At 44.1% G+C, this 25,847-nt stretch overlaps 1 protein-coding gene across 2 annotated transcripts in view; it reads left to right on the top strand.

Annotated features, from left to right (window-relative positions):
- POLK (DNA polymerase kappa) overlaps window positions 1-25,847 on the top strand; it is a 106,536-nt gene that overhangs the window by 45,932 nt on the left and 34,757 nt on the right. For both annotated transcript variants that reach the window (XM_078781861.1, XM_078781860.1), the window contains 6 exons: window positions 5,905-6,029; window positions 7,020-7,186; window positions 8,815-8,847; window positions 17,817-17,913; window positions 18,466-18,637; window positions 20,082-20,963. In XM_078781861.1, the coding sequence (XP_078637987.1) occupies window positions 5,905-6,029; window positions 7,020-7,186; window positions 8,815-8,847; window positions 17,817-17,913; window positions 18,466-18,637; window positions 20,082-20,963 (1,476 nt within the window). The remainder of the gene's footprint in view (window positions 1-5,904; window positions 6,030-7,019; window positions 7,187-8,814; window positions 8,848-17,816; window positions 17,914-18,465; window positions 18,638-20,081; window positions 20,964-25,847) is intronic.

The following is a 25,847-nucleotide window of genomic DNA, read 5'->3' as shown; positions in this document are numbered from 1 at the left end:
ATTTCCAGGTTGTTGGGAACTAGCAAAGCAGATTCCTCGATAAGGGAAGTATATATACTGGATAGTTTTCCATTGCTTTCCCAGCAGTAGAAGTCAGGGCAGTTATTGTGCCAGAATGCCAAAGTTGACAATTGCCTACCCTACAAAAGACACCTTGAGATCATTAAACAGCCACTACTACTACCTTGACGGCCCCAATTGTTCCCCCTTGTGGGTTCAGCCAGGGAATCTTTTGGCCACGACCTGGCTGGTCAAAAAAGGATTCCTGGCTGATCTGGCTGCCAGGCCTGACGATTGACTAAGGGTGGCAGGAACTTTTAACTTAGCCAAGGTCTTGACGATAACTTACTTTTTGCGAAAGAGTGTGCACGTACGACCTGTGAAGTATCAGTCCATCAGTTTATAGCAGGGATTGAAATAAAATCCAGATACGAACACTCAAAGACAAATACACGACCTCTGACCTATCCAGCTAATTCACCTTGTTCAAAAGGATGCTGCAAGTGCAGTGGAATTCATAAAAGAAGAATCGTTCACTCTAAAATATCCACTGCCTTTTCTGACGCTCTTCCTTAAATACATGAGAACTCAGATATGGGTTGCTTTTCCTCTGGGAGAAAAAAAAAACCTGTGCAGGATAAATAATTCTCAGGCAGCTTTTTGATCTACACAGTTTATTGCAAGATTATGTCTCGAGGCACAACGATTCTTACCTCAAAATTACAGTTGAAGAACTAGCAGAATGAAAAAAACCTGAAGGTACTTTAATCATTCGACGTCCAACTGACAGGCATATCTGGTCCAGACTTGCGTTGATTTGAAATGATAAAGCACGAGTGATACCTATAGCACTCGAGCACGGCATTGCACACAGGAAAGCAAATGATGCCTGGTTTTCCTTCTTCCCTCTTTCACACTGCCTTCTCAGTTATATACACTCAAACCAGAACATTCACAAAATCCTCTCCCTCTACATATTTTGGAATTTACAAATTACGTACTTCTAAATACTCGATGGTTTTTTATCCCGAGGTACCAATAAATCTAACTCTGGTGAACTTTTCACGCGGCTTAAAATCCATCAACAACATTATAATAATTGTAAATATTTTTAGAATAAACATTTTGCCTCAACAAATATTACACACTCGTATATGTATAAACAATTAGTTCCATATTGAATCATAAGTATATAAGCGTTAACATCGTACTGAACAATACATCACCTAACCTACACTCATAAATATTTTGTGACACAGAATAGTTTTGAATCATTATCTCCATCACCAAAGGTGGATGGAGGTTATGTTCTCACCCCTGTCTGTCTGTCTGTCTGTTTGTTTGTCCGTTTGTTTGTGAACAAATTATCTCAAAAAGTTGTGGGCTGATTCGAACGAAATTTGGCAGAGATGTAGCGTATGTGACAAGGACGAAATGATTAGATTTTGGTGAAGATCCGGATTCGGATCTGGCTAGTAGAATTTTTAAAGTGATTCTTCACCATTGGGAGATGGGGCCAAAAACGATACAAAGCAGGATATCTCAAAAAAGTTGTTGACAGATTTGGACGAAACTTGGTGGACCGGTTGGGTGTCTGACAAGGACGATTCGATTCGATTTTGGTTCAGATCTGAATATAGATTCGGATATGAGAATTATTTAATTTTATAAGTGTGTTGTTACCATTGGGAGATATCCGAGATAGGGCCAAAAACGACACAAAGCAGGATATCTCAAAATGTTATGGATGGATTTGGACGAAACTTGTTGGACCAGTTGGGTGTGTGACAAGGAAGAATCGATTCAATTTTGGTGAAAATCCGTATCCGGATGCAGCGAGTATAATTTTTTGAGTGACTCTTCACCATTGAGTGATAGGGCCAACCAGGTGGAGGTATGTTCTCTACTGAGTGCCGTTCTAGTTTCTCAATGAAAATGATTTATTACTGTTGGCTTAGCCTGGTGTTGGCTTCGCGGCTAGGGTGCCGGCTTGGGATCCTGGGTTCGAATCCCGGTCGATCGCTGAATTAACGCCAGGGGGGTTGACTCAGCCTGTCATCCTTCCGAGGTCGGCAAATTGAGTACCAGTTCACTGGTAATTCCCTGTTTGTCGTAAAAGGCGACAAACAGGGTTGGCGGCAGGAAGGGCATCCGGCCGTAAAACATTGCTTCAAAAAGGGGACCAACAAAAACAACAACAACCACGGTGCCCGAAAAAGGCCAACCCCCGCTTTGCGGGGAAAAATGGCCTCTAAAGGTGGTTTTTTACTGTGTGCTTGTGAATCGAAAAGCGGGGTTAAGCGATTGGTTGAGTACATACATGTACATACGTGCATACGCATGTGTCTGCATTTTATAAATTAATTTTCTTGGCAACTGTTCGTCCGAATGACACAAAACTTTCACCATAAGAGCAACTCCGGTAGAAGTTTTTAGCAATAATTATGATGTCATACGTCACGTGGTATGGGCACCATCTTGGAAAAAAGGAAAAGCTTCTTTTTTTTTTTTCTTTTTTTTTTTTGTATACAAGATCGAGGCTCGTGAAAGAGCGAACATTAATCACACAGAAAGACAAACAGACACATAAAACAAATAACATCGGGAGCGGTAGACAAGATGGGGAGAGAGGGGGAAGGACACAAACACAACATTTGAGAGCAGGGACCGAGAGACATGGAGACATCGAGAGATCTGTGGGAGGGAGAGGGCTTTGGGGGGGAGGCATGTGAAGGGGGGGAGGCATGTGAAGGGGGGGAGGCATGTGAAGGGGGGGGGGGGTGGGAGAGGTATAAACATATGGACACTGCCAGGATTTCCAGGAAATAAGTTGGAATTTCAAACAAGGTGGATCTGGGGTGAATTAGTGGGGGTAGAAAAGATCAAGGTTATGGATGGGGGAAGATAAGAGATGGTGGTGAACAGCTGTTTTAAAGACCTGGAGGGAGGAGAGGGATTGAAGGGAGTGTGGGAGTTTGTTCCACAGGCGGGAGAAAAGAGGAATGAAAGAGTGAAGGTGAGCAGAGAGCCGAGATTTCGGCAGTTTAACCATCAGAGGGTTGCTGGCAGATCTTGTGCGACCTGTAGGAATATTTGGGGGACAGAGCACAGAGAGAGCTGGGGGAGCAAGGCCGGAGAGGAGTCGGTAGAAGACAGAAAGACCACCTACCTGCCTGCGGTGAGTGAGTGAAAGGCCCTCAGAGATAGCTTCATCGCGGGAGATTCCACCTCTATATCTCCAAAACCTCTCCATGGAAAGAAATTGAGACATGGCTCATTGTTAAGTACTCCCCTTGGGGAACAACATATGTTAATGATGATGTCATCAGTGCCTTAATTATGACATCATAATTCGACAAGTACAACACTTGATCTGATCAGTATCAAAAACTTTGAGGGTCACCTAAGGAGGATTTGGTCGACAGAATTAAATTTATGATATCATACATCATGTGGTCCGGCAGCCATGGTGGATTGAACATAAAAACTTTTAAAATCCTCTTCTCCAGAACGGCTGACCAAATTGATGTGAAACTTCCCCATATAGGGTATCCATGAATAAATCATAGGTCACTTGGTCTGGCAGCCATATTGAATTTAACCTAAAACCTTCAAAAATCCACTTCTCCACAAAGGCTGGACACATCGAGGTAACCTTCACACACATGCTCCCCAAGCCTTGGGGATACCATGTTGTTCACGAATAAATCATATGTCACATTATTGGAAGTCATATTGGATGAAAGGAAAAAAAAAAAAATTCTCTGAAACAGCTGAACCTGTCAAATTGAAACTTACCAAATATCATCTAACTCCATTGCTGCATATAATGTGAAAATGATGATGTCATAGGTCACATGGTTTGGCAGCCATCTTGGATAGAAAAACGAACCTTATCCAATCAACACAAAACTCCAAAGACCTTATCCCCTATCCATTTGGAGCTAGAGTGTAAATTTATGATGTCATAGTTCATGTGGTTGGGCAGCCATATTGGATCTGAGCAAAATCTTTGAAAATCTTCTTATATGAAACTGCTTAACCCATCAATGCGAAACTTTAACTATTTGATCAACTACCCATGGGAAATATAGTTTGATAAAAGTGGCGTTATCGGTCCCTGGTCTGGCAGCCATATTGGATCAAAGAAAAAAAAACAACAAAAAAAAAAAACAGAAGAGTTGGCTCACAAGAGTCCTTCTCCAAACTGCACAGGGTAATTATTCCATGAATGCCATCTAGTCTTTGCTGGGGGTCATAATTGAATGGTAAAAGTCATTGTAATAGATCTGCCACAGATTACAAATGTGGGTGATAAAAAAGTGCACATTTGTGTTCAAACAAAAATTTACAATAAATAACACCTTGGTGGTCTCGGGGTATGATTCTCGCTTCGATTCAAATTCTGGCCAAACCCAATTAATATTTTTTTGGCTTGTTCTTCAAAAAGCAGGATCCCACGGACACCAAGACTAAACACTTAATGCCTCCCTCAGGGAACCATAATAATGCATCAAATTGTGTCCCTGGATTTGAGGAAAGTAAAGTAATTGGTGAGAAACAAAGCAAAACTTCTGTGTCCTACTACAGTCCTGGGAATGGGAGGTTTTGCTTTGGTTGCCTTTTTGGCCAGATTTCAATTGCCTTGACTTGTTCCACACTCTGAAATACTGCCTCGTGGAATGTTTTTCTTTGAATTATGTCGCACCTGTCTCTGGTTTCTTTATACAGTAATTATTTATATTAGGTACCGTTGTTTCCTTTCTTGGTGACCTTGATGTTAGGATATGTGTTTTGCATTTATCACACATTGATATTTATTACAAACTAGCTGAAGTACCCGGCGTTCCCCGGGGAGGGTGGAGGGGAAGAGGTGGGAGAAAGGGGAATGTGAAGTGAAGGGTTAGGTGTAGGGAAGGGGAAGGCTAGGAGTATGGGAGGGTGAAGGGGGGGGGGGGGGGGGGGAAGGTGAGGGAAGGGAAGTGGAGAAGGGGTAGATGTGGACAAATATACCCATGCGTAGAGTGCTTAACCTCAGTGTTGCCCAGGTAAGAAAGGAAATTGTAATACCCTCTGCCACCATCACCAGGTAGCGATACTTGGCACACATTTACATAGAGAATTTACACCCCACCCCCGGCTCCCCACACCTCCACGTGAGGCTGCGGCCACATAGCCCATGTTATCCCCCCCTCCCCCTCCAACATAAAGTTGTATTTGTAACTCAAGTTTGGAGTGTGTAACTTAAAATATGTGGCCGTGCATAGAACACATACAGGCAAAGAGAGAGGGAGAGGGAGATTTTTGCCTTTTATTTATAGATGTACTGTATTGACAAATTTAAATTTGCTGTACGTCATTGGCTACAGACACAGCTCGGTAATAAATGCAGCAATATTTAGTGCAGCTTTTTGAAAGAAAACGAGGCGATATTGTAATCAGCTGTCTGTCTGTCTCTGTCTGTCTGTCGTGCCTGTGGTTGGGCAGAAATTCGCCAAACTTGGTAGTTATGATCACCACATGTCAAGAAGGTCCAAGAGTAGTATCATTTTGGCCCTGGCCCTTGGTGTGGGGTCAAAAGGTCAAATACCAAAACTGCAATTACAGGCATATTAATATACATTTTGTAATGAAACTTTGTATATGCAATCAGCATTGGGGGACACAATAAATATGAAACGTTTTTTTGAATTTGACCCCCGGTCCATGCTCCAGGAGGTGGGGACTTGGGGTCACAGGGATCAAAACGGGGAAACAATTTACTCAAAATTTGATATTGGGTTTTTCGGGTGGAACTTTTGCTGTTTTTAAACTTTGCTTTCGGTGGTAAGTGCGGGGATTTCCGATGGCGTGCCATCGACTTTGCTCGAGTGATGGATTTTTAAAATTATCTTCATTTCACAGGAATTGCTCCCAACATGCTTTTGGCGAAGGTGTGCAGTGACAGAAAGAAACCAAATGGCCAATTTGTCCTTCCACCAAATGAAGCTGCCATTCACCAGTTCATGAAGGAACTTCCCACCAGAAAGGTGAGTCACAGCCTTGGAGAAAAGTTTTTATGACAAAAGTATGTTAAAGTTGATGGTTTTGACCTCAGATCTATATGTTTTATCATCAATATGGATTTTTGACAGTTCCTTTGTTTATACTTATTTAGTTCTGTTTAACAAATCTTATGACCAGCAAAGTAATACTCGTTTGGAGAGGGAAGGTAAATATACTTAACATAATAAGATTTGTCTGACGACAGCTTTATCAGCAGATATTTATCATTATATTGTGTCTTGTGTCACAACAACAAACAACAACAGGCATTATAAGGCCATTTTCCCTGCTAGAGCGGGGGTTAGCCTTGCGGTCCCCATGACAATCTTCTCCATTTTGCCCTATTTTCTGCATCTCTCCTTGTTAACCCCCTTGCCCGCATTTCTTCTTCCACCATCTTTAGCCAAGTCTTTCTCGGTCTTCCCCGTCCTCTACTTCCTTCTACATTCATTTCCATCACTCTTCTCACCCAGTCACTTTCATCCTTCCTCAACACATGACCCAACCATCTCAACCTGTTCCTCTTCACAGCATCAATCACAGGCAATATTCCCATCATCTTTCGCAATTCATCATTTGTCTTCTTCTCTCTCAACTCCGCACATCCACCAAACCATTCGCATTTCCACCCTTTCCAACCTTTGTTGCTGCTCTACGTTCATTACCCATGTCTCGCTCCCATAAATCATAACACTTCTCACACATGCAGCATACACCTTTCCCTTCAGCTTCAACGACACTCCCCTCCTCGTCAGCACGCCACTCATTTCCCGAAACTTCGTCCATGCACATCTCACTCTAGCAACCGTTGCCGAGCCTGATCCACCTTCTCCATTCAGCATGTCTCCGAGGTAGCAAAATGTTGTGTGATGGGTCAAAATGGCTTGTGTCACATGGGTGCAAAAATTAAAATATGGCTTGATATCTAAATGTCTTCATAATGTACCTTAAAAATGATAAATATTTTTATCCAGGTCTCAGGGATTGGGAAGGTTACGGAGAAACTGCTGAAATCCCTGGATATAAACACTTGCCAAGATTTGTTTGAGCAGAGGGCACTTCTTGCAATGCTTTTCTCAGAAACATCAGCTAGACATTTCCTTGCCATTTCCCTTGGGATAGGTGCCACACGTTTGGAAAGGTCAGTGTATTTGTCAGATATATGTTTTATATATATATATATATAATTATATATATATATATTATATATATATATAATTTATATATATAATATGTATATATAATTTATTTTTTTTAACCTTGCACTCTTTAAAACTAGTGTACCATTTTGGGGCATTGTCATCTTTCTTTCAGGCCCTTAATACATATTGCATCTTTGATTTGCTGCTGAGTATGTCTTGTACTTTGCCACCTATACATCACCTAATTACATTTTCAGAAGGTGCACTGTATTTATACCCACTCAGCTACATTTTAGTCATTTGGTGTCACTTATTAAGCACATGTGATGTCAGGATGGCCTAGAGGTTTGCACACTTACATCTCAGCCATCTAGCATGGGTTTGAATCTCGGCCCAGCTATAAACTGCCATCCGAATGTTTCACAGGTAGAGTGATTCATCAATGTGTGTGCTGTCCCTCAGGGACGTCAACCTGGGTGACCCGTCTCCCCGCATTAGTTGCTGGACATTAAAGATCACATGCTGCCCTTGGAAAAGAGCAGGTGAGTTATCACCGGTACCATTAACAAATTCGAAATTCCTGCCATAACTACTGCAGGGAAGGCAATGGCAAACTACCCAGTATAACCATTGCCAAAAACCTGCTTCAGCAGCACCGCCACTCTGTAACACTCACCCATGATGAAAGATTGGTTGATGTAAAATTTCAGATTTACAGCAAACTCTCAATATATTTTCAGCAACTACGGCTGACTTTGGCTTAACAATCAGTCAAATTCAAACAGAATTTTTGCATCAACCAGGCTTTCCTCAAAGTTTTGAAAACCCCTTCCTTTGCCATCGATAGCGCTGCATTGAAATTGGTGGACAACTTTGATGATCTTGGCAACAAGCTACTACAATAAGTGGAAGTTGAGTGGCTGTCGCTATGTCATCTTCATTCACTCATACATTGGTCACACCACTGACCAATTGGGTGTTATCGTCTATCTTCTTCTGCTCAATCCCTTCTACTCTTTGGGATTATTTGTTGTAACTTAATGATTGCATGAATTGGCCTTATCCTGTGTTTGGATGGCGAATGATGATGATGATGATGATGATGATGATGGCACATCAGAATCAGAAAAGATGTCACATATACATTTCAGCCAATTACACAAGTTACAATGATACTGGTAGACAACGGACAAATCACCACAATATACGGGATTTGAATCTGGGATTCCGGCTGGCATCATGTGCCATTTGCTCAGATGGTAATACAGAACAGGCCAACCTGATTTGCCTAAGAAGTGAATTTTTTGTCGGCAATTGAAGTCTTCCACAATTTGACATACTTTTTGGTGTTTGTTTTTACTTCCATACTTTTTAGAACTAAAAGTAACTCTAAAAGTTTTTTATTCACTCTCGTATGCCATTACATTTTTACCTGTCTCCTGATATAACATTTTGACCTGTATGCATTACAACTGCCCATTTTGCACTGCATTCAAGCAATTTTATTCTCCAAGAGGATAATCACCTTTCTTATTACTTGCCATTTTCACTGCTACTTTCAAAAGGCCCACGGTACAATGTAACTTTGATTGAACTGCTAACTTTATAAGTATCTGTTGCTTCACAGGAACTCCGAGAGGAAGAGCATGAGTACTGAAAGGTAAAATCTGTCCACACCTTACGCCAAATAAGCTGTTTTCCGATTTCATGATTACTGGTCTTGCCCCGAAGGTGTTACGAGACTATTTTAATGCCTGTCTCTCTGTCTCTCTGTCTGTCTGTCTGTCTCTGTCCACGACTATATATTGTTATGGGTTTCAGAGTGAGCATGCGTGTTAACGAGGGGGTTTGCTCGGACCCGTTGCTCAACCTCTGACCCTGAAGCCACAAGCCATGGATAATTCCACAGCCTGATGGGATGCTAAGCAACATCCACCATCTAATAATGCTAGCAGACGAGCCACCCAGCATTAACCTCCATCCAAGAAATTATACACTCATTGATGCCTCGCCCTGCATGTGAAACACTAAGATGACAGTTTATATCTGGGGTGACATTCAAACGCAGGCTATGCAGCTCAGCAGTGAGCGCACAAACCTCTAAGCTATTAGTCAGGTTCACTATGTTAACAAATATAATTTCGTTCAAAATTTTTGAAGATTAGCAAAACTATACATTTTTGGAATATTCAGAGCATGAGGAATCCAAAAATTAATGCTGGCATTTGCGTAGACACCTTTGCGAAAATGACACTCAGGACAGTGATGAAGATAGTCAGGTTCACTATGTTAACAAATATAATTTCGTTCAAAATTTTGGGATTAGCAAACCTGTACATTTTTGGAATCATCAGAGCATGGAGAATCCGAAAATCAATGTTGGCATTTGCACAGACACCTGCATAGCCGCTATTTTGGATTTTCAAAATTGCCGCCATAAAATACATATTTTGCGCGATCTCGGCTTCTAGTCAACCTAGAAACTTCATTAAATATTGTCACGCAACCGTGATTAACACCACAGTTACGGATGGCCGATTGCGAGACTTACACTCCCGAGGCGAAAACTCAATAGCGGATTCAAACTCAACACAAAGTTAAACGCGCGGAATGGCGGACACGGCGAAGCTCCCCCCCCGCCGCCTTATCTATTAAAATGAAACACCCAGGAAACTGCGTTCAGATATATACAGAAAATAATACAAGGATTTATTATGGAAAAGTAAAGCCAGTGAAAAAGCCCGCCGGTAAATCTAATATCCTAGATCGGGACGTCCCCACACGACTGACAGCAAACACAAAACGAGGGAGATGAATTACGAAAAGAATACGTCACGTCGTTCAAAATGTACGCGGATGCGGGCTTATCTTGTCTGTCTTTCGTCGTCTTTGTGGCGGCCGTCCAACACCGCTCCTTTCGGCCCGATCGCACACCACGAGGTCCCTCGCTCCAAGTCCCACAAGGCCGAGCACCACGCACCAAAAAGCACCAGGCGTCGACGACCTCCAACGCGGGCACAAACTCCACTTGACCAGGGACAGGAAGGACTCCTTTGATAGCCACTCGACTCGACTCTCTGCGGGAGTGCTGGCAGCCAAGTGCCAACTGTTCAGTGCCAACTGTTCAGTGCCAACTGTTCAACGAACTGCTCCCACGAAATGCTGCCTCTGCTGAGTCCTGTGTGCCCTGTGTGCGAACGAACTCTCCACCAACTCCTGAAATGGCGTCCGACCGTCGCTAATATCTCTGGCCGATGACGTCACATTGGCGCACTCCTCAGCCAATCAAAAGCCTCCCAACTCGCCGGCTCGCCCAGGTCACGCCCTCTGCGGCATCCCACTCCTGACATCTCCCGTCCCCGACCCCGCGGTTCTTGTGTAACACGTGCCAGGCGAGGTTTGTAGGCCTTGGAGGTGTAAACGGTGGCGGTGTATTGTGGCGGTGTTTTTGGCCTGGTTTCCTGTCCATTTATTCCGAAGTCATTGTCAGGGAAAGGAATTATTTAATGTTGCGCTAAGGACCTAACTAATGTTTATGTGGTTTGCAGTGCCATAATGGACAAAGGTTTGACTACTAGGTGAGACTCACAGGGGCGTTACCTTTAATCCCTCACTATTTAACACTCGAACCTCCAGGTAGGTCCACAATCATACATCTTCCCCCGACAAACGCCTAAACATCAAGAACTTATTACATGTAGAGTCCCTGTCACGACAGCCGAATACCTACCTATTCAGATCTACCTAGCTCTAGATGTTGCTCTACCAAATTCATAACACAGCCCCCCCCCCTGGAACCATAGCTCCTGCAAGGTTCACCGCAGGCGCTACCATTCCAGCCTTAACACTTACTGTCACACACTTAATTAACCTATGAAATAAATCAGGAAGGGCTGTGGGAAGTGAGTCGGACTACCTACCTACACTTCCTTAACATGCTGAACCCCTTAACCATCATACAAGTATGTACATTGTCTTCGTTGTTCCTGTGGAGGGAGGAAACAAACAACACACAACACTAACTTAACCACAAAACTTAACCATCTTTCCAAAACTCAAAACTCTAACCTTTGTACATACCCCGGTCTACAGACCGCGTCCCCCGGTGGATGCCACAAGACTCAACCTTACCTGCGGGGCCATCCCCAATGCATCCCCCTAAATTTCCACGGGCCCTGTCCAGATGTTACAGGTGAGTGACACGGCTCGGTGGATTTCGCCCACATTCACGCAACACAGACCCCTTAACCACTCATTCGCATTCCTAGGTCATCAAGGCATTTCAAAAATCAACAAAGCACTTATTTCAATACACCCCCTGCAGGACCATGGCATTGATGTCATTCACGTGTGTGTGCATTCCTCAACTAGGCAGCAGGGAGGTACCGCACAAAAAGATGGTGGGGGCGCATCAGGCTGTGGTGCCCGCAGTCCCAAAAACAAGTCAACCGACTTACAAGTTCATTGCCCCCCCCCCCTTTACCTCTTGGCCCCGTGACAGCCCAACAGCCCCTTTTCGCCGTTACCTCGCCGGTGAGGGTCTCCACACACACCAGGCTCCTTTGCCTCCTGCTTTCGCGCAGCAACACGGGTCACCGGGGGACTTCCTCACCCCGCGGCGCCCAACCAGACCCTCCACCGACGAGCTCCAATTTCCAGTTACCACCGGCTGCCAGGGGTAATTGCCGCAGAGGGGGGCCCGCAGGCATCGCTCCTCAGAGCTTGCTCTGTACCTGCGGACACACACACCTTCCCCACCCACAAGACCCCAAAACACACTTCCTCCCCCGCTGCCATTCAATTCTCCACACAACTCAGCACAATTCAGTACAATTCTTGGTGTAAAAGGTGTTACAAGGCTTGCCATGGCCTGCCACATGTGAAATCCCCCAGTTCACATTTAAACCATCACACATTTCTAAAAGCACAAGTATCGCCCCTCATTATATCCAATAATCATCACTCACTCTCCAGGTTCCACTCTCACGACCACATCAAAACACCTAACCACAATACAAAAACATACGCCACCCACAAGACACTGTGGCTCCCATTCCATCCCCTCACCGGCCATGTCATCACTCTCACCCGCCTCCCAACTCCAAATTACATGTCCCCAATCTCCCAAAGCAAATCCTGAAGCCTGGGACATACTCCTTAAAACACTCACCTCAAGTGCAGGTAGTTGCAGGTTGGTCAGGTCCAAAGTGCAATCCACCCATACAATTCCCAAAATTTCACATTGGGCCTACCAAATACTTCCAAATATCTCTTTTGTCCCCCCCTACACTGGCAGGTATGTGGATCCGCATCCAACGGTGATCATCGCTACACAACTACCTGTGGCCACGACAGCTCTGCACCTCTACCGTGCAAGGGTCACCGGGACAAGGTGAGCAGTCAAAACGCCAACATGGCCCATGAGTGTCCATAAGGGTGCGACCCACCATCCATCCTTCGGCCCCCCTGCGAGGAACACAGCTGCAGCAGCCCCAGCTGGCCAATGTGGTGAGCACTTGCTGCCACAACACACACTACCGCACACACAACCTCGGCCCTGGGGGGCACGGTCGCAGTGCGTGGCATCCCTACAGCCACGTCCCCTGCACCTCTCCATCATCCCCCAGTCCGACTACAGAACTGCAGCCCCCCCAGTGCTCACCCACACTTGACCACACCAAGGCCCAGTCAACAGCCATGCTCCACCAGGAGACCCACCCAGAAGACATGGTCCACACACCTCGGACATGCACAGCACCACGTTGACCCTCAGGCTACACAACTGCATCCCCAGGATCCCGCGTCCCAAATATCAGCACAGTTGCCCCCGCAACCAGTTGAAAGCTGTGTCTTGCTACCCTATTAATTTCATCACAGCCTCCAACACTTTGGTCTACACACCTGGATCAATAATGGCGTCACTGTACAGTGTCCACCATGGCATTTCAAAATCCACCCTTAAATTTCCATCTAACCCACAGATTACCCATGCCAAACATTTGTCACATTTCACTAACCTCACCAAAGAAGGATGCTTTGCCATACACATGCCAGCCGAGCATGGCCCATATGCTCGGCTCGTTACACATCTCCCGATTCACATCCCCATGGCTCTCTTCCCAACCCGAGAGTCCATAAATCATAACGGAGCATCTGTGGAGGGTCACTCACACCATCACGTTCCACAGATGCCCCAATGGTTGTCCGGCAGGCTATCTCCATCCCTGTCCATTCGGTTTGACCCGCGTCCATAGACCAACCACCATGCCAGGTCACCACATGCTGGTTGTCCCAGAGTCCCTGGAGGAGAGTGCCAGGCCGCATGCCCAGGTGGTCACCACATCAGTCCCAAGTTGGCCGTCCGTAGTGCCACCACCAAAGCGCGACCCACAACATCTCCCCCTAGTGGTCCTCAATATTTGCCATCCCAGGCTTGAGAAACCACCTCGGACCTCCCTGGAGGTCTTAACCCCCACCAGGGTCCGGTGACCCCGCCGGCCCGAGCCACCAGCTCGGACGGCGCCCCGACGGACAAGGGACGCCACACTCCACCAGACCCCCCGTGGGACCCAGGTCGTACCTCGACACCCAAGGCTGGACCCCACGTCCAAATCTCGCCATCACAGCCCCCCAGCTGGCTGGCATACCCAAATTTTGACAGGGGCAACGTTTGCCCGAGGCCATCACCCATGACCTCTCCATGTCCAAATCCCGCAGCCCGGGGACCAATCCCCACCATGGCTGCTCCAAATCAATTTCCCATTGTAATTTTATTTTAAATTTTCTTTTACAAATTTTCATTCCCACTGCCAAACCGCAGCTGCAGGGAACAACCTCTACCACCGGTTGTTCTGCCCCTCCCTGCAGTTGATCCAAATTCCCTACAGGGACCAAATCTCCAGAAGCTCTATCTCCCGATCCTCCAAGATCCAAATCCAGCCCGGAGCCAACACACTCCCCCAACTGGTTGTCCAATTTTGGAGCCTCTGTTTCCAAATAGCAGTGTACAGTGAGCGTCCCCTCGGTCATTCCAACCACCTCCTCGGACCAACTCACCTCATCACCCAGGCTCCTTTGGGCCTGAACAAGCTCTACCTCCATGGGACTGTCACAGGTCTCCAGCCGCTGGATCAAATCATCCTCATCATTACAAATCATTCCTGGCCCCGCCAGGCTTTGATCAATATCCCCAATAAATACCTGGTCCGGCTCCATCGCATGGACCCCCAAAAACTCTACCCCCTCTTGCTCCGCACCACCGCCCTGGTGCTGCACAATTCCAAATTCATCCCCCGGTTGGGGTGTTGTGACATCCACACGGTCCCAATAAACAACCAGGCCAGAATGTGGGAAACATTCCCCATTTGCTTTATCAATTCGAGCATTTGTGGCACCAATCTGACCCTCCAACTTTTCCCCCATTTGGACAGCCTGGGTCACGCCCTCCTCTATTTTTGACATTAATTCTTCCCGTTTCAATTCAATTTCCACCCCTATGGCTTTTTCCATCTCCCCCATTTGAGTTTCTACTTTACCCTCAAATTTCCCCAGTCTGTCCGTAATTTGGTTTTGCACTCTCCCTTCTATGCCATCAATTCGTTCCCCCAGCTGCTGTGCCATTTCCCCAATTTTTCCTTCCAATTGTTCATTCCTTTCCTTTATTTCATTCCTCCATTCCTTCCCCTGCGACTCCATTTTATTTTCCATCCCTTCAATTTGTTCCTCCAATCGATCACCCATTCCCTTCATTCCTTCCCTACATTCCTTCCCCTGGGACTCCATTTTTCTTTCCATTCCTTCAATTTTGTCATTCAATTCCCGACTGGCTCGCTCACTATCGGCCCTCTGAGCATTTATTAAATTTACTATGGTCTGGAGATCTATCGGGGCCGTCCCAGCGGCGGGGAAAGTTCCAACGCTATCCTCCATATCCCCCATTTCCGGCTCACTCCCGACGCTGACGGAGGCCTCACTGCGTACCTCCAATTCGTCGACCTCCGACATCCGCTTTTCGGAAGGTCGTTCCCCGCGCGCGTATTTATTTCAATTCCAAAAACACAATTTAAATTTGACGAAGACGCGATATCGCGCTCCGTTTGCCCAATTGATTATTAAATTTCTCCGCCTCGCCTATACAAATTTTGCGTTCGAACGTCGGGCGCAATGTACGCCCGACCGTGTCGATGTCTCGCCGCGGACAAAAAAAAATTTGTCCGACGGATTCGGATCCTACACTCCTGACACCACTTGTCACGCAACCGTGATTAACACCACAGTTACGGATGGCCGATTGCGAGACTTACACTCCCGAGGCGAAAACTCAATAGCGGATTCAAACTCAACACAAAGTTAAACGCGCGGAATGGCGGACACGGCGAAGCTCCCCCCCCGCCGCCTTATCTATTAAAATGAAACACCCAGGAAACTGCGTTCAGATATATACAGAAAATAATACAAGGATTTATTATGGAAAAGTAAAGCCAGTGAAAAAGCCCGCCGGTAAATCTAATATCCTAGATCGGGACGTCCCCACACGACTGACAGCAAACACAAAACGAGGGAGATGAATTACGAAAAGAATACGTCACGTCGTTCAAAATGTACGCGGATGCGGGCTTATCTTGTCTGTCTTTCGTCGTCTTTGTGGCGGCCGTCCAACACCGCTCCTTTCGGCCCGATCGCACACCACGAGGTCCCTCGCTCCAAGTCCCACAAGGCCGAGCACCACGCACCAAAAAGCACCATGCGTCGACGACCTCCAACGCGGGCACAAACTCCACTTGACCAGGGACAGGAAGGACTCCTTTGATAGCCACTCGACTCGACTCTCTGCGGGAGTGCTGGCAGCCAAGTGCCAACTGTTCAGTGCCAACTGTTCAGTGCCAACTGTTCAACGAACTGCTCCCACGAAATGCTGCCTCTGCTGAGTCCTGTGTGCCCTGTGTGCGAACGAACTCTCCACCAACTCCTGAAATGGCGTCCGACCGTCGCTAATATCTCTGGCCGATGACGTCACATTGGCGCACTCCTCAGCCAATCAAAAGCCTCCCAACTCGCCGGCTCGCCCAGGTCACGCCCTCTGCGGCATCCCACTCCTGACATCTCCCGTCCCCGACCCCGCGGTTCTTGTGTAACACGTGCCAGGCGAGGTTTGTAGGCCTTGGAGGTGTAAACGGTGGCGGTGTATTGTGGCGGTGTTTTTGGCCTGGTTTCCTGTCCATTTATTCCGAAGTCATTGTCAGGGAAAGGAATTATTTAATGTTGCGCTAAGGACCTAACTAATGTTTATGTGGTTTGCAGTGCCATAATGGACAAAGGTTTGACTACTAGGTGAGACTCACAGGGGCGTTACCTTTAATCCCTCACTATTTAACACTCGAACCTCCAGGTAGGTCCACAATCATACATCTTCCCCCGACAAACGCCTAAACATCAAGAACTTATTACATGTAGAGTCCCTGTCACGACAGCCGAATACCTACCTATTCAGATCTACCTAGCTCTAGATGTTGCTCTACCAAATTCATAACAATATGCTAATCCTATGTTTTCTGGGTCAAGGAATCCAATAAAGGCCTCAAAATAGTGCTCAGGATTATAGAAAAGCAACAAACAAAGGTAATTGAAAACCATTGTCTTTATATTTGTGATATAACTGTATTACATAATACATGATATTGCAAGTCCTTTGAAGTTATAGGTATGGGTTTATAAAGCAAGAAAGCAGCCTTGTTAGTATCAGATTGAACTATAAGTCCTATACACAGGATCTACGAGGTCTATACCGTTCATGAATATGCTTTTACAGATCTTCATCACTGTCCTGAGTGTCATTTTCGCAAAGGTGTCTATGCAAATGTAAACATTAATTTTTGGATTCCTCATGCTCTGAATATTCCAAAAATGTATAGTTTTGCTAATCTCCAAAATTTTTGAACGAAAAAACATAGTGAACCTGACTGTAACCTGCCAGCACATTAACCAAGTATATTTTTCTGCTATGAAATCAGAAACACATTTTTTGTGGGGGAGAAAGGGAGGACAGGGTAGGAGGGACTTTTGAAATGCTAAAGTGAACACAGTCAACACAATTTTTAAAGAGCACCTCAAATATTGCATTGGGTTTAAACTCTGCTTTTTTAAGATTGCAGCTTTACTACAACCATTCACTTCAGTGCCATTTGTATATTATGAACACAAGTAGGTAGAGAGTCACATGGGAAGGGGAGGGAAGCACCCTCGGTGCGGTCTTTGCTCCCATCGAAGATGTTATTCGGTGCAGTCTTCGGTCCCTGCCAAGTGGGAGGCGGCGAAGCGCGTTGCCTCCCCTCACCGCCATCTTGGTGTGTGTGTGTGTGTGTGTGTGTGTGTGTGTGTGTGTGTGTGTGTGTGTGTGTGTGTGTGTGTGTGTGTGTGTGTGTGTGTGTGTGTGTGTGTGTGTGTTGTTTTTTTACATTGCCTAAATGCCCATACATTTGCGCTGCGATAAGTGTTGGAATGTATTGCCCGGTGTAATGTATAATCTGTGTTTACCATAGAGTTCAATTTTTCAACATTTAAGCATATGTAATATATATGTGGCCTCCTATTTTATGTAAATACAAACTGTTTACCTTTCATGCATGCTAGGACATTCAGTGAAATCAGCAAGCCTGAAGAGCTGTACAGCCTTTGCCAGAAGCTTTGTAGCGACTTAGCAAAGGAAGTGCAGGAAGAGGGTCTTCAGGTAGGAATTGTGGCCAAGTCAGCATGTTCAAACATAACTATAACAATACACCTGGGTTGAACAACTTGCTTTGTAACTTGTGTGGCTCAGATGGTTTTATTGAGATTCCACATATTGTACGTTGCTTGAAAATGTGTGTGCTTAATACCTGGTAAAATCAGTTTCAACGTGTTAAATGATAATGAGATTGGATAATCCTTATCGCTGGTTTCAATTGATTCAACGTATTATGTTCCACCCTCGACTTACCTCACTTGCCACCATGTTGATTTTCAGCATAGGTATTAAAAGTATAAGCACTTGATATAAGTTTTGGTTACCAACACTACACAGAGAAATCTTGTCAACAATTGATAATTGCTAAAATTGATATTTCTCATTGGACCTGATAAGATTCTCCCCAAACTTTCGTTTCATCAGAGCTCATGGGAAGTGCCAAGGTGATGCTCGTAAAGACTACCTGTCAGTAGTTTGTATAAAATCCACAAACCTACACCTCCTTATTGCTTCAAAATTGCTTTTTTCCTGTACTTTTGTAATCTGGTTCTTCAGGGTCGCACCGTTACACTCAAGATCAAGAATATCAACTTCGAGGTTAAAACGAGAGCGGTTTCTTCGCCAAGCACGATGTCGTCAGAAGAAGAGCTATTTGCTACAGCACTAGATCTACTCAAGATCGAGATAGAGAGTGTGCAGCCACAGCCACTTCGTCTAAGGCTCATGGGTAACATTCATTTTAAAGTTCAATCTGTATTGTTAATAACACTTTAATCGCAGGACCGCGTTGGTTGTAGGAAATGCATGTTATTCAAGAAAGTCATTTTAAGAGTACCGTGACTTAGCACAAAAGTAACTTTTGCAATTGATATAATCATTGCTTTGCGAAAATCTATCTTCTATATATAAAAAAGAAAGTTTTTGTTTGTTTGTTTGTCTGCACGTGCTAATCTCCTGAACGGTGATAGATAGGAGGAAACCTCTAAAACAAAAAATGTCGGGACGGGCCCCGGGAAGGTTTTAGGCTAGGTGGCGAGGCCAGTCGATGCCCACCTCGGCCGGGCTGGGCCCATTTCGCAATTAAAAGCTGAGCTGAATTATAGTAGTCAATCTTCTACGGCCACGAGTAAAAGCTGAATTATAGTAGTAAATTCATTCAAAAAGAACTAAAAATGTCGAGACGGGCCCCGGGAAGGTCATAGTCTAGGTGGCAAGGCCAGTCGAGGCCCACCTCGGCCGGGCTGGGCCCATTTCGCAAGTAAAAGCTGAGCTGAATTATAGTAGTCAATCTTCTACGGCCGCGAGTAAAAGCTGAATTATAGTAGTAAATTCATTCAAAAAGAACTAAAAATGTCAGGACGGGCCCCGGGAAGGTTATAGGCTAGGTGGCGAGGCCGGTCGAGGCCCAACTCTGCCGGGCCGGGCCCATTTTGCAATTAAAAGCTGAGCTGAATTATAGTAGTCAATCTTCTACGGCCGCGAGTAAAAGCTGAATTATAGTAGTAAATTCATTCAAAACGAACTAAAAATGTCGGGACGGGCCCTGGGAAGGTTATAGGCTAGGTGCCGCGGCCGGTCGATGCCCACCTCGGCCGAGCCGGGCCCATTTCGCAATTTAAAGCTGAGCTGAATTATAGTAGTCAATCTTCTACGACTGCGAGTAAAAGCTGAATTATAGTAGTAAATTCATTCAAAAAGAACTAAAAATGTCGGGACGGGCCCCGGGAAGGTTATAGGCTAGGTGGCGAGGCCGGTCGATGCTCACCTCGGCCGGGCTTGGCCCATTTGGCAATTAAAAGCTGAGCTGAATTATAGTAGTCAATCTTCTACGGCCGTGAGTAAAAGCTGAATTATTGTAGTCAATCTTCTACGGCCGCGAGTAAAAGCTGAATTATAGTAGTAAATTCATTCAAAAAGAACCCGGGCATCGCCGGGTGCATTCGGCTAGTCTTCAATAAATTGAGGATTGTGGTATTCATACTCAACCACTCATTTGTAATACCTGAAAGCAGTCTAATCATGCTTCACCTTCTCAATGACAGCTATTGTGACTAATTTTTGATTTTAACTTCAATCTTCTCAACAGCTTCCTGGAAAATCTTTTTTTCCAGGATTGTACTTAAGCCTCCCAAACTAACCAGTATCTAATGTTATTTTGTGTGATTGTGCAGGTGTGCGGTTGTCAAGTTTTGTTGACCGGATGGACCTGAAGAAGCAACAGAAATCCATCAATGCCTTCCTGAACATCGAAAAGAAGGACGAGTCTTGTTCTTTCTTGCAGCAGGAATCCAGGACAACATGTCCCCAACATGTGGGCCAAAAACCACTGTCGTTCTTCCAGAGGGTTGAAGCAGCAAGGAAAGATGAAGCTGCCCTACATGATGTGTTCACATCAAGGTGTGCAGGTGAAGTGCCTGATGGCTCTCTCCAAAGGACTGCCATACAGGACAAAAAGAATTGTGGAGAAACAAAGGAAGCTGGGCTCGTTTGCCCTGTGTGTTTGCAAAAACAAAATTGTAAAGGCCTTTATAACTTCAACATGCACATTGATCATTGTCTTGGCTTAACAGTTTATTCCAATGATGTTCCCAGTAAACACCTCTCTTCTCCAGCCTGCAATTCTGGATTGCTAAATTATGTTTGCTGCAGAAACGAAAGTGATGACCAAAACCACATTCTTCCTTCAGAAAAGGATCTTTCTACCTCGGAAGCTCATCAGGAGGAAGGATATTGTACATTTGCATCGCAAGGAAATTCAACAAGGAAGGAGGTCTCAGAATCAGAAACGTGTTGTGACAGTTGTCAGCAGACTGTGAGTTGGTGCAGTTGTGCAGAGGGTGAGAGTGCAGGACTTTTGCCCGATGCCATTGTGTCTCCAGGAAGCTTTGCCGATCCTGCTGCTTGTGAGGCACCATCAATAACTTGTCCAGTTTGCCATTGTAGTCAACCGTGGGCAGATCTGCAAGCCTTCAACACCCATTTGGATGTATGCCTGAACCAAGAAACTATCTCCAAGCTCACAAGTCATGAATGCACGGATATGTGCAGTCCAGGTAGATATGATGTTCATAATCCCAGCAGTTTTACTTGTAGTATAGTAAGTCATTGAACTGTAATTTGTTTTTATTGCCCAGTGCAATCCCTATTCCCTATTCCATCTCCGGGTGATGCACAACGTCAATCGCTGAAAATGACGCATGCTGAAAGGGCGTACTCAGTTTTCACTCCGTTTGGTTTCTTGTTTGTCCAGGCGATATCTCAGCCATGCTTTGATCTAGGAAGCTGAAATTCTGGCACAACAGTGAGCACGTGTTTTCGCAAAAAACTGTATTTTTTATTTTTTGATTCATCAATTAATTGGTTAATTACTTAATTATTATCGATTTATTAATTACTTAGTTATTTTCTTTCTCATCTGGGCAATATCTCAGGCACCTTTTGAGCTCGGAAGCTGTTATTTGGATATGACAGTGGCCAAGTGATTTGGCTATAAAGGGTATTTTTGATTCATTGATTAATCAATTAATCGATTATTTATTTATTTTTCGATCAATTACTTAATTACAGAAGTTACAGATTCCGATGAAACACTGGTGGTTTAGGTATTCTATTAACCAATTGATTAACCCTTTGAGTACGGGATTTTTTTTTGATAAAAATACCCCCGGTATGGGATTAATTTGGCATTACGGGAATGCAACCACGTACTGACGATCTATTTATAGGTATAGTCGATGACGTGTAGTAACATCCGTACACAAAACTTTTTCGCGGGTTGCGGCACTGGACGTCATCCGTACTCAAAGGGTTAATAATTTAATTATTTTACCATTATTATTTATTTCGTTTCATTATTAATCACTTATTTATTTTATTTTTCATCTGAGCAACATCTCAGGCACCTTTTGAGCTAGGAAGCTGATTTTTAGCTCTTTCACGAGCCTCGATTCAGTATACAAAAAAAAAAAAAAAAAAAAAAAAAAAAATCCGTACACGACAGTGACCAAGTGATTTGGCTATAAAGGGTATTTTTGATTCATTGATTGATCAATTAATCGATTATTTATTTATTTTTCGATGATTTGCTTACTTTATTTTCAAAAAGGTTACAGATTCGGATGAAACACTGGTGGTTTAGGAATGCTATTAATGAATTGAGTAAGAAATTAATTATTTTATGATTATTTTTTATTTATGCAATTAATCAATCAATTATTTTATACCACTCCCTCCCAATTCCATCTCCATGTACTGCACAGTGGGATCGTTGGGCACTGAAGGTGCCCTGACAATGTCGCACGCTGAAGGATATGTTATTTATTTACTTTTTTTTTTTTTTTTTTTTTTTTTTTGGATACTGAATCAAGGCTCGTGAAAGAGCTGACATTTATTTCACAAACAAATCAACCAGACAAACAAAATATATAAAAAGAGGGAGCGGAAGACAAGAGAAGGGGAAGCACACAAACACTTGAGGGCACACAACATTTAAGAGCAGGGAGATGTGTGGGAGGGAGAGGGCTTGGGGGGAGGAGGGTGGCAGAAGTATCAAACACAAGGACACCAAGGACTTCCAGGACAGAAGTTGGTATTTCAAAAAAGTGGAATTGGGGTGAAATTAGCGGGGATAGAAAAGATCAATGTTTTGGATGGGGGAAGATAAGAGATGGTGGTGAACAGCTGTTTTAAAGACCTGGAGGGTGGAGTGGGATTGAAGAGAGTGAGGGAGTTTGTTCCAGAGGCGGGAGAAAAGAGGAATGAAGGAGTGAAGGTGAGCAGAGAGTCTTGATTTTGGCAGTTTAACCATAAGAGGGTTGCAGGCAGATCTTGTGCGACCTGTAGGAATATTTGCTGGACAGAGCCCAGAGAGAGCTGGGGGGGCAAGGCCAGAGAGGAGTCGGTAGAAGACGGAAAGACCACCAACCTGCCTGCGGTGAGTGAGTGAGCGGCCCTTGGAGTTAGCTTCATCGCGGGAGATTCCATTGATTCTGAATGCTTTGGTTTCAACAGCGTGAAGACGAGCTGGGTGTGAGGCAGGAGCACCAGCCCAGAGGGGAGAGCAGTATTCCATTGAGCTGCGGATGAAAGCCTTGTATGTGGTGAGGAGCTCAGGTGTGCCAAGGAAGGACTTCGCACGACGGGCGTTTATAAAATTGTCTTAATTTATTTTTATTATGTGGTGCATTGAAGAGTATCCTGAGACCTTGAAATGTAGAAATTGCTTTAGTGGAGGGATGTATTCAGGTATCCATTATTCAGTACATTTTCTGGGACGCTGGGGATTCAAGGGGATGAAGATGATGAAACAACCCTTTATAGTTTTGGCTCAACAATGGGCAAGTGTGTTGTAAACAATATGATATAATGCTGTATCTTCGCAACCACATTTGCATCATGCCAGCATGGTATCCTGGATCGTGGACTTGCAACGAGCCATACAATCAAGAATCAGCCCAACGATCTCACTTTTCTAGCGGTCTAGATTTTGGATACATATTTTGTTATTGAATCCGGTTGGTGTTGCACCATCCTGATCCATGATCTTCATTAATTCTTCATAACACAACGCTCTTAGTTACTAGTTTCAGTTTCCTCCCCTTCTCTCTCTTCCTTTCCTGTTGGTTTATTCCCTTACTGGATTTCTGTCACTCACGTGGACACAGGGCCTGGTTCAGGCTTGATCCGGTTCTGGCAACAAGACGTTCCAAACTAGCTAATGGAGCCGACTGATGGATCTGAGCTTGTATAATCTCAGTCTCAACTTTGCCATTAAGTGTTGATCAATTTGTGCCAACACAACGTCGAAACGTTGAGATGTACATTTCTGTGATTACTTAAAATAACGGTCTTAATTCTTAAAGCATTTCATTGTTATTCTCTCTATGAAAGAAAAATTGAGTGGCTTTTACATCTTCTGGCATAATTTTTGAGCGATGAAGCTGCTTCAATATTTGGCTATGTCCTTCCTTTCATCAGTCCATCATCCGTCCATCAAAAATGCAAAGAAGAACCTTTCTAACCCACCATGTTTAATTCTAAAGGGTTCTAAAGTGTAATTCTAGAAGGTTCTAAAGGGTCATTTGAATGTGTTCTAAAATGTTACGTGATCTCTTCCGGGTTTCCCTACCATACATGAATTACCAAAAAGAAGCAAGCCTGGATTTTTCAGTCATATAATTTATTAGTTCTAAAGGGTTCTAGCTAAAGTTAAAGGGCTCTAGCTAAAACGAAAGGGTTCTAGTTAAAGCTTAAAGGGTTCTAGCTAAAGTTAAAGGGTTCTAGCTAAAGCTAAAGGGTTCTAGCTAAAGCTAAAGGGTTCTAGTTAAAGCTAAAGGGTTCTATTTAAAGCTAAAGGGTTCTAGCTAAAGGGTTCTCGCTTAAGGGTTCTAGCTGAAGCTAAAGGATTTTAGCTCTTTCACGAGCCTCGATCTTGTCTACAAAAAAAAAAAAAAAAAAAAAGGTTCTAGTTAAAGCTAAAGGGTTCAAGCTGAAGGGTTCTAGCTAAAGCTAAAGGGTTCTAGTTAAAGCTAAATGGTTCTAGCTAAAGCTAAAGGGTTCTAGCTAAAGCTAAAGGGTTCTAGCTAAAGTTAAAGGGTTCTAGCTAAAGCTAAAGGGTTCCAGTTAAAGCTTAAAGGGTTCTAGTTAAAGCTAAAGGGTTCCAGTTAAAGCTTAAAGGGTTCTAGTTAAAGCTAAAGGGTTCTAGCCAAAGTTAAAGAGTTCTAGCCAAAGCTAAAGGGTTCTAGTTAAAGCTAAAGGGTTCTTGTGAAAGCTAAAGGGTTCTAGTTAAAGCTAAAGGGTTCTCGCTAAAGCTAAAGGGTTCTCGCTAAAGCTAAAGGGTTCTAGCTAAAGCTAAAGGGTTCTAGTTAAAGCTAAAGGGTTCTAGTTAAAGCTAAAGGGTTCTAGCTAAAGTTAAAGGGTTCTAGCTAAAGCTAAAGGGTTCTAGTTAAAGCTAAAGGGTTCTAGCTAAAGCTAAAGGGTTCTAGTTAAAACTAAAGGGTTCTAGCTAAAGCTAAAGGGTTCTAGCTAAAGCTAAAGGGTTCTAGTTAAAGCTAAAGGGTTCTAGCTAAAGCTAAAGGGTAATTATATAGGGTAATTATAAACGTGTAATTGTAAAGGGTAATTCTAAAAGGGTAATTATATAGGGTAATTATAATGGGTTCTAAAGAGTAATTTTAATGGGTTCTAAAAGGGTAATTCTAATGGGTTCTAAAGAGTAATTTTAATGGGTTCTAAAATGGTAATTCTAATGGGTTCTAAAGAGTCATTTTAATGGGTTCTAAAAGGGTAATTCTAATGGGTTCTAAAGAGTAATTTTAATTGGTTCTAAAAGGGTAATTCTAATGGGTTCTAAAGTATAATTGTAATGGGTTATTGTTTGCCTGGTTTTGATCCATCAAGTAGTGCTGCATTAAAGCATGGAATTCCACCTATGAAGAAGGCTTAAATCCAGCTGTTTCGTTCTCTGTCACTTGTGGTCAAAATATTCCGTATTATACTTTTTATTGGTGCCATTGTTAGACACACTAAATACTTACTGTAAATGAAATAAAATGTTAAATAGGTGATCTTGTATATATGTAAATAAAGTAAATAATTATAGAATATGCATGTGTTAGGGAGAATTTATTTGTATTTTTATAAACATGCATTTTGATTTGCAGTGTAACTTTGTATCCCTTCGCATTCCCACCCTAAATCATTGGGGATGATAAGAAATGGAGAACGATTGTTCACAGGCAGTGCAAGTCAGAAACTCAGACTCAGAAAGTTAGTGTCCATGTGTTTTATACTTCTCTCACCCCCCCCCCCCCCCCCCTCCCTTCCCACGCCTCCTCCCCCCAAGCCCTCTCCCTCCCACAGATCTCCCAATGTCCCTGCCCTCAAATGTTGTCCTTGTGTGCTCCCCCCTCTCTCCCCATCTTGTCTACCGCTCCCCT

The sequence above is a fragment of the Myxine glutinosa genome, chromosome 7 (assembly GCF_964187855.1).
Source record: "Myxine glutinosa chromosome 7, kmMyxGlut1.1, whole genome shotgun sequence".
In the NCBI taxonomy this organism is placed as follows: domain Eukaryota; kingdom Metazoa; phylum Chordata; class Myxini; order Myxiniformes; family Myxinidae; genus Myxine; species Myxine glutinosa.
Note: the sequence above shows the minus strand (reverse complement) of the source record. Positions and strands in the feature narration are given on the sequence as shown.